Source organism: Eublepharis macularius, chromosome 5 (assembly GCF_028583425.1).
Source record: "Eublepharis macularius isolate TG4126 chromosome 5, MPM_Emac_v1.0, whole genome shotgun sequence".
NCBI lineage: Eukaryota > Metazoa > Chordata > Lepidosauria > Squamata > Eublepharidae > Eublepharis > Eublepharis macularius.
In genome coordinates this window covers 3,284,612-3,294,149 of record NC_072794.1, presented here as the reverse complement: position 1 = coordinate 3,294,149, position 9,538 = coordinate 3,284,612, and the positions used below count along the sequence as shown (strand labels likewise).

Genomic DNA, 9,538 nt, shown 5'->3' with positions numbered 1-9,538 from the left:
GAAGAAAGCTATCAGCTGCCACAGGTACTCTCCCTGTCAATAACGGCATCTTCAACCACGCCATTCTGAAGTCCTTTACTCGAAAAAGAGAATACAAAGTTTCTCCCTCTCCCCGTTGTTTCTTCCACTGCAGCCCGACTCTCGCCTTGAACAGGCCAATCTGCCCAGAGGAAAAGAGCAAGAGTCCAGTAGCACCTAGAAGACTAACAACATTTGTGATGAGAGCTTTTGTGAGCTATGAAAGCTCCTACCCTCCCACAGACTTTGTTAGTCTTTGAGCTGCGACTGGACTCTTGCTCTTTTCTCCAGAGGCATTTGCCATGTTAGTCTGTAGTTGCAAAATAGTAAAGAGTCCAGTAGCACCTTTAAGACTAACCAACTTTATTGTAGCATAAGCTTTCCAGAACCACAGCTCCCTTTGTCAGATGCTTATGCTACAGTAAAGTTGGTTACTCTTAAAGGTGCTGCTGGCCTCTTTACTAATTTGCGCTTTTCTGCTGCTACAGACAGACAAACATGGAGACCCATCTTGACCTATACCCATGAACTACACTTCCCAAGTTCCCGCAGCGGAAGTCCCACCCCTACCTTCCGCATCCGGTCTAACACTTCCTGTGTCTCCTTTTCCTCTTCCGCAGAGGAGAGCAATTGGAGGGGACGGGAGCTTTCCCCGGAGTGGCGGTCATTTAGACCAATGGGAAGTCCGCTTCCTGCCATGGCAGACCAATGGGAGGCCCGAGGGGGTGCGGCCCGGCAGCCAGGCCAAGGAGGGCAGGGCAGCAGGAGGGGGGGATGAGAAGTTGCTGAGGAGGCGCCTGCCGGGAAGATGGTAGGTGGGCGGCGCCCCCGGCCCGGCGGAGGGGCTGCGGGCGGCGGCAGGGGGGCCTGTGCGTGCCGGGCGCTGGGCGTGGAGGGCGGCAGGCGGGGACGGAGAGGCCGCGCCAGGAACGGGCGGGGGGGGGGGGCGCGAGAGTTCTGGACGCTGACTGGGGGGGGGGGGGCAGGGCCTGGTGCCTCCTGGGTGCTGCAGGCCGGGGGCCCTTTGGGGCAGGTCGGTTGACAAGTCGGTGGAGCCTGGAGCGGGGGCGGCAGGGTAGGGCAGGGGGAGGCGCCCGAGGGCTGCGGGGATGCGCCGGCTGCGTCTGCCTCCTGCTGAATCCTGCGCAGGGGCTGAATGGCTTTGGGGTGGGGGGCTATGCTCAGGGGGGCTCGGGAGGATGCTGCTCCTGTATCTTTGGGAGATTGCGGTTGCTTCGGAGGGGGCGTGTGGAAGAGTCCGAGGAGGATGTGGGAACTACTTGCAAAGAGGCCTGGCTGGAGAAGATGACCCTCATGAGTGGTTACGGGATGAAGCCTGGCTCCTGGGGCAACTTTGGATTTGGGCTTGGGCTTCTGGGTGGTGGTGGAGAGCGCCGTCAAGTCATAGCCGACTCGTGGCGACCCCTGGTGGAGGTGGTTTGCCATTGCTTGCCTCTGCAGTCCTGGTCTTCGTTGGAAGTCTCCCATCCAGTTGCTATCCAAGGCCGACCATGCTTAGCTTCTGTGATCTGATGAGATCAGGCTCCTCTGGGCTATCCAGGTCAGAGTGCAGTAGAAGTGTTGGTGGAGAGTGCTATCAAGTTATAGCTGACTCATGGCGACCCCGATGGGAGTTTGGTCTTCATTGTAGGTCTCCCATCCAATTTCTAACCAAGGCTGACCCTGCTTAGTTTCTGAGATCTGATGAGATCAGGCTCCAGGCCCAGGGCTTCTTGCACAGAAAGAATTCAGCTGAAGGGGAGGGAGCAGCAGTGGTCCTGATATGCTGAGGTGTCCACCAGCTGCATCTCCTTATGACTGCTTTACCTGTTTGGTGCTTCTGATGGCTGGTGACCGTTCGTTGTTGCTTCTTCTATAGACTTATAAAAACAGGGCCTCCAGGAGAGGCCAGAAATGGCCTCTTGTTTGCATCAGTTGATTATTACTTCACTTTTTACCCAATTTTGATAGATGATTAGTAAAAACTGTCTGGTATGACTGGTAGACAGACCCCTAATTTATCTGGAAGACATAGGGGGAGGGGTGGAGGGGAGAAGCTAACAGATCCACAGTATGTGTTAGTTTTCTAAACTATATATTTACAAGTAGTATCAGAGTCAGTGTGTAAAAAATCCCTCTGAAACACACACACCCTTCACAGCCCAAACATTAAAACACTAATATTTCAGTCACAGGTTGAAAGCAAGACTGGGATTCCTGTCTGTATTTACTTAGAAGTAAGTCCCATTGAAAGCAGCAGAGTTAAATTTTGAGTGAACATACATGAGAATAGCCTGTGGCTAGAAGCACAGAGAGGCTTGTCTTAGCTGTGTTTACGTGCTGAATCCACCACAGGCCAGCCTTAGAAAGATGTGGTAAGGATCATTGAGACTGTACCACTAAGCACTGTGAATTATCTTGTGCTCTGTAGCTGCTTGGTGACATTATTACCTGCTGGAGCCTTTCCTTTTTAGATGAGCACCCTTAGTATGGAGCCAGTTGTGCATGCCAAAAGATGCTGCTCTAGACAAAACAGAGATCCTTTCACGAATGATAAGGGCCTTGTGAACTTGATTTGTCAAGACAGCAGGGTACTCTAAAGATCCCCCCAATTGACAACCTCAGATCGCAGCTTAACATTTGTCTCCCTCTCTGCTGCATTGGGAGGATCCTGTTTCAGGTCCACACGACTGCTTACTTGCTGTCCCACTCATCTAACCCTAATGTTTTGTACAGTTTCCTGGTATGATTAGCTATGGGTGATTCTTTTTTGCTCCTGGTGACCAGATGTGTGCACAAGCCTGTATATCACTTATTGTTTAAAATAATTTTTCCTAGGCTGACTTTCTGAAAGGCTTGCCTGTTTACAACAAAAGCAACTTCAGTCGATTCCATGCAGACTCTGTATGTAAAGCATCGGTGAGTATATCTATTCTAGGTTATAAACTGGGAAGGAATTTCACTTGAGGGCCGGGTGAGATAGCTGAAGAGAGCCCAGCCTCCTCCACCATCTTCTTGTAAAGGCTCTTCCTTCACTGCTGCAAATTTTATTTGTTTTAGGAGCTCTTTAACTGGTGTCTTGCCCTTGGCAAGCCCCAATTTTTGCTGTTCGGGTGGTGTGGGGTGCTGCGTCTCTGTGGCCTGATCCCACATCATCCCAGCAGTCAGGAACTGCATGGTGTATGGCATTTTCTCATGGTAGTTCTGCAGGAGTAGGTTGTGCTTGCTTCTTTGGAAGGAAGAGTTCAACTCTTCCTTTTCTGCCCCCGATAATTTGACATGTTCTATGTGCTGCTTGTTTAAGCTGAGATGAAACTGAGACCTTTTCCTTCATTAATACCTCTTTTCTTAAAATTTACAGAATAGAAGACCGTCGGTGTATCTTCCCACACGGGAATATCCGTCTGAACAAAGTAAGCTTCTTTTCTTCCCCACTTCCTAGCTTTGTCAAGTTGAACTGTCAGAAAGTAGCGGGGGGGGGGGCGTTGCCTTCAAGTGACCAGCGCTTGCCTTTGCTTCTCAAGTTGAGCACATTGGGGCAGCTGTGATGCCCCATTCCAAATGCCTACACGAGAGCAGCTCAGCTGGATCCCTCTACAGATCACTGTGGCCCACGGTAGCTGGCTGTGCGACTCAGAAGGGTCACAAGCAGCGGGTACTCCTTTTGCTGTCTCCCACAATGTAATAGTTAGGTGCACTTCTCCAAACATGGAGGTTCTCTTTAGCTGTCATGGCTACTAATTTTAATTTTTTTTTTAAATCATTTTTACCCCCTTCTTTCTCCCTAGTGGAGGCCCAAAGCATCTTACGTCTTTCTCCTTTCCTCCATCTTATTCTCATAGCAACCTTGTGAGGTAGGCTAGGCTGAAAGATGTAACTGGCCCAGAGTCACGCAGCGAGCATCCACCCCAGAGTGGGGATTTGAACCTGGGTCTCCTCAGCTCTCTAACAACGACACCATCCTGGCTCTCTGTAAGCTGTTGGTGCATCTCTCATCTTCAATGAATTGTTCTAGTTCCCATTTAAGACTGTCTCAGAGGTCATCATTGTATCATGTGGCATTGAATTCCACAAGTTAGTTGTGTGTGGTGGGAGAAGTACTCCTTTTTTGTTTGTCTTGAATCTCCAGCCCATCAATTTTATCGGTCCCTGTTAGTTCTTGACTTCTGGAAAAAGGGAAATATAATTCTCCCCATCAGGCATCAAATGATCCAACCACAGAGGTTCATGGATCCTCTTGGATTCAAAAATGATCTGGGCAAATTTAGAATTCCCAGCACTTTCTCTGTTAAGGCTATGGTGGGAGTTTGGAATGTGAAGCTCCTTGAAGCTATTGACAAGATTGTTCCTTATCGATCTCTCTCCTGTCCTTGGGGCAAAAGCCAGCTTTGTGGTTTCTGTGAAACTGGGTGACTTAAATAAGGCTGGAAGACAACTAGAAAGATGCTGGTGGAAAACTATCAAATCTGATTCAGCATGCTACAGAGCCCGCTGGAAGACCTAGGAAGTGGCAGTGAGTGCAGAATATGTTATTTTTCTGCAACCATTGCTTCAGCTGGTTCACAGTCATCCCAACTGTTTAAGATATCTCAACACATTCTGAGTCTCAAAACTTAACTTTAACTGTCTCAAAAACAGACTTTTAGCTATGACACCTTTGCAAAGTTCTTTGCTGACAAAATAGCATGAACTTTTTTGCTCTGATCTGGATGCCGGCTGTAATTTAGGCAAGGCAAAAGAATTGCTGTTGCTTAATACACCATCTGGTCCACTTATGCACCATTTTGACCCAGTTAAGGTGATGAATATTGACAGCATCCAGGCAGCTGTGAAGGACACAACTTGTGCTCTGGATTCTTGCCCATCTTGGCTGCTAAAATCATGTTAAGACAACATAAATGAGCTCTTAATGTCTGTCACAGATCAGTGCTAACTCAAGGCACCTCCCCCCAGCCACTCAAAGAGGTGGTTATCCACCCATTACTTTAAAAAAAATCCCTAGACAGAAATGATGTAGCCAGTTATTGCCCAATATCTAATTTGTGTTTCTAGGCAAAGTGATGGAAATCAGTAGCTGACCAACTCCAGGTCTTTTTGGATAACTCTTACACTCTTGATCCTTTTCAGTCTGGTTTTAGGCTAGGCTATGGGATGGAGACAGCTCTGGTGGACAACCTCTGTCTGAATGTAGACAAAGGCAGTAGTACTTCTTTGATGCGTCTCTTGAATTTACCTGCAGCATTTGACACAGTAGATGGTGCCATCCTGTTGAGGTGTTTGGATGCAGAAATAAATATCAGGGAATATGCCTTTGATTTAAATTGTTCCTCCTTTAACGGACCCAAAGGGTTCTTGTTGGAGACCAGCTACCTTCAGCATGGGAGTTATCTTACAGATTTAAACAAGGTGCAGTCCTATCTCCCATGTTATTCTACCCTATATAAAGCCTTTGGGAGAAGTCATTCATAGCTATGGAACTGGATGTCATCAATATGTGGATGCCACTCAGCTCTGTATCTCTCTATCCCAATCACTTGGTGATACACTAGAGATTTTGAGTCGTTGCCTGACAGCTGTGGTCATATGACTCAAAGTGAAGAAATTGAAGTTGAACCCAGACAAAATGGAAGTGATACTGGTTGGGAAAGTGGAGATATTGAAGAACATTGTACCCCCTCCTTCGATGGGGCTTAATTGACCCTTGCTAACTCAGTTAACAGCCCAGGAGTTACACTGGACCCAATGCTGTTGCTAGAAAAGCAAGTTAATGCAGCTGGGAAAAAATATCCTTTACAAATTCAGTCTAGCCTGAAAGAGAGCCCCTAATTTGACATGGCTGATCTGGCCACCTGGATCTACGGCATGATAACATTTGAGACTTGACTACTGTAATGCAATCAATGTAGGGTCAGTTCCTATTGGTGCAGAAAGCCATAGCTCAGTTATTATCAGGAGCTAGGCAGTGTATGCATGTTACTCCACTCTGCAGTAATTCCATTGGCTACCCATCAGCTACTGGACTCAATTCAAGGTTTTGACTGTCACATACAAAGCCTTTCATGGCCTTGGTACCTCATATCTACAGCACCATCTCTCTCACTATGCTTCACTACAGCAGCTTCGCTCATCTTCTGCAGGCCTTCTGCAGGTGCCACCTTGCACATGAGACTGTAGATTCTACTATTGTGCACTGTCACTGTAAATATGTTCCTATTGGGTTGCTTCCATGTTGTTTAATATGTTATGTCAAATTGCTTGTGTACGTTTCAGTGTTATTTTAGCTCTAGATCAGATTTCTGCTTATTTTAAAATTTCTGCATTGTATTATTTATTGAACGCCCTAGCTGTTGACTGTATTGACTAACACTGTGTAATCCACTTTGAGTCTCAGCGAGAAAGGCGAGGGGGGCTATAAATAACATAAATAAATAGCATGAACTAAACTTGATTGTGTGCCCCTTCCATTCTCTTTTTGCAAGCTAAGAAGCCTTAAAATACCTCCCCCAGATAATTTTGGTTGACCTTTTATTTAACTGAGGGGCTGGCCTCTTTCAAGATAGAATAAAAAAGAAAAAAGCCAGTCCTGAGGCAAGCTAGCCAGCTTGCTTGCAGAAGCTGCCCAAGGCTCCTCTGTTGTTTGAGAAGCAGCTTGGCAGCCACCTGGAAACTAGCAGCTGACCCCACTGATTGGTGACACAGAGACACAGACACACACAGAGTTCCCAGCCCTGCAGGCTATTTACAAGAGCAACAGGGGCATAATTCCTTCCTAGACTCCCAAAGATGGCTAGAAATGCAAACTCCAGCAGCCGAGGCTCTTCAAGAATAAGGATTTTCTTGGCCTTCTTGTGTTGCCTATTGTGTTCACCCTTCCCTGCAGATACAAGCAGGGAGCCAGTGGGCGTACTCCAAGTCAGAAGCCTCTTCCCCTAACGTTTAAGCAGTGTCCTGGTAGGCTCCAGCCCATAATAAGGAGAGAGCAGCTGAGGGCCTGCTGGCTTCTATCATCAAAGTACTTTCACACTGCAAAGAGCCTTGGAGCCATGTAGACCACCAGTGGCATATGGAGTGGGACTGGAGGATTCAGGGAGGTGGGGGCTCCTGAATGGCTGCTTCTTCCTGCCTCGGGTGGTGCATGGAATCCAGAATTCTGGCGACTGGGTATGTTCCATCAAAAGGTTTTCAACTGGAAGTTGTCAACAGGGTATTGCCGTCTGTAGCATCCACTCACGTTACAAAGTTGGCACATTTATCCTTGGTTAAAAACTTTGTGGACACTGCAGTGTGATATTTATCTTTAAACACACTCCTGTGGCAGATGTTATGCAGAGCAGCCATATGTAGACTCAGATCCTTGGGGCCAACTGGCTCAGTCTTGCCCCTTCTGATTGGCAGTGCCTCTCCACGTCTCAGGTACAACGAAGGACCTTCCTCAGCTCCTATAGCCTGAGATCCTTTAACTGGAGGTGCCGGCAAGGGGTCGTGGCTCAGTGGGAGATCCGCATGCAGGACCATCTCTGGTTCAAAGGGAAGAGGTGACATGAAAGACCTCTCAAGTCTGGAGAGATGCTGCCAGTCAGAGGAGAGGCAAGAAGTGGGGTGGATCTGGGTAGACCAGGGTCAGGCTTCAGCTTCCTGTGACTGTGTATGTGGCGTTCTGCGTGTGGAGTAGGGGCTCTGCACTTCAGGATACAGCCCCTCCCAGCACTGGAGTTCAGTGGCCCTAGAGTATATCCTTATGTGCTTGCAACCTCTTATGGGAAATCTGGAGTGCTCTGGGCTGCCTTTGAATGCCATGAGCTGTTTTTCTTTAGGTATTCTCATGAGTTTCCTTTCTTTCTTTGGCAGTTATCGTGACAGAAAAGACCAACATACTTTTGCGTTACCTACATCAGCAGTGGGACAAAAAGGTATGGATTGAATGCTGTATGTTCATCTCTCACTTTTGTATTTAAGAGGAGGTGGGAAGGGGGAGAAGACTCAGAGACAAATTTCCACTCCTCAGCAGCCTTCCTTTCTAGGGGACTGCAGAATTTTGTGCTCTGTCTTTCAGGGGCCTTGTTGATTTGTGGCGTCTGAAGTAGAGAAATGAGATTTGAGGCTTTTGGAGAGAATCCAGCTCCCCAGGCCTTATCCATTTGCATTGCTCAGCAAAACTAATTTGTAAAACTTGTGTGTGTCTTTCCCTTTTCTTATCAGAATGCAGCGAAAAAAAGAGATCCAGAGCAAGTGGAAATAGAGGGGGAAAATTCGGCCCCGCCCCGCAAAATCGCCCGGACAGACAGCCAAGATATGAATGAGGACACTTAAAAGCTCTCACTCTGCACTGATGCAGACGCTTCCTGTGTGGGTTTTTATTGGTCTTTCACTGTGTACAAAAAATAAGAAAAAATTCCACGTGCCCCTCCCCTCCCCATAGAGTCCCAAACCACTTTTGATTTCAGAGGAGCTAATGTATTTATTTTTGTTTGTGTGTGCAGGAGGGGAGGGGAAGGTCCCTTCTTCCAGTTTTGTAGTATTATTTATGTTCTCCCCCCTCCCCCCCCACAAAAAAACCTCTGGTGGAGCAAGACAGGAAAAAAATGTTTAAACTGTGATCATTGCCTCTTAAATAAACAAACTCACTTTTGCAGCTTGTTCCCCCAAGTCCAGCTAACTTGATCTAGTTGCAGGAAGGGGAGCCCAATTCTGCCACCCTCTTTTTTGAGGTCATGTCAGCATTGCCTTCTGTACTATTAGTAAAATGTGTTTAAAATTAGATTTTTCTGGAAGGTGCTGATAACCCCCCCCCCTCCCATTCCTGCATCTACCGTTAAAATCAAATCAACCTTGTAAAGAAACTAATTTCGAGGGTTCCTCTCTAAGGGTGAGGGTATCAGCCACGACTTTCTACTTTGCTAAAAACTGTTGTTATTCCTGACCCTCTTTGCTCCCCTCCCTCTGCCCTGCCGGGGAGTTTGTTGCATGGCAGCCATGTAACTCGGAGCAAAGCACATCCCTGCTCTCATCCTTCCTCTCTTTTTCTAGCGCCACTCTTTGAGCAAACCAGTTGTGCAACTTCTCCAGTAGAATAAAAAATGGGCATTTCTCACCTCTTTTGCCACGTAATGGTGAAAAGTCTGTGATGTGGACAATTGGAGAGGGGGCTGAACTAAATTCACTGCCCCCTTCACCCAAACTTGTATGTTTAGGGGGGGAAAGATGATGGGGTGCCGGGGCAGACAGAACAGAGGTGGAGAAAGGGTATTCTCCTCCTGAAGCAGTGGGCCTTGCATCTGTTGAAGGAGATTCAGGCCTGACCCCAAAAACCCTTCCCAGGAGGCAGTGGGGCTTGTGCAGAGCTTTGTGTGGCAGCACTTGGCTAGCCTCAGGTGGAGGCCAGAGAGTAGTCCTGATGGACTGGCTAGCCTGATTTAGGACGGCTACTTTTCTTCAACCCTCATAGGCCAGGGGCGGCGGAGTCGTATGCATGGCTCTGAAGCAGTCACCCTCTTCCAGAATGTCTGCTGAGGGACAAACA

The 9,538-nt window shown here is 47.8% G+C and overlaps 1 protein-coding gene across 1 annotated transcript; it reads left to right on the top strand.

Moving 5' to 3' along the window:
* The first annotated feature begins 747 nt into the window (after nt 1-747).
* On the top strand, nt 748-9,109 carry DDA1 (DET1 and DDB1 associated 1). The gene is made up of 5 exons (XM_054979602.1): nt 748-829; nt 2,857-2,937; nt 3,380-3,431; nt 7,867-7,928; nt 8,218-9,109. Exons 1-5 carry the CDS (start codon nt 827-829, stop codon nt 8,326-8,328), a joined length of 309 nt encoding a protein of 102 aa, XP_054835577.1. The 5' UTR covers nt 748-826; the 3' UTR covers nt 8,329-9,109.
* Nucleotides 9,110-9,538: the final 429 nt, after the last annotated feature.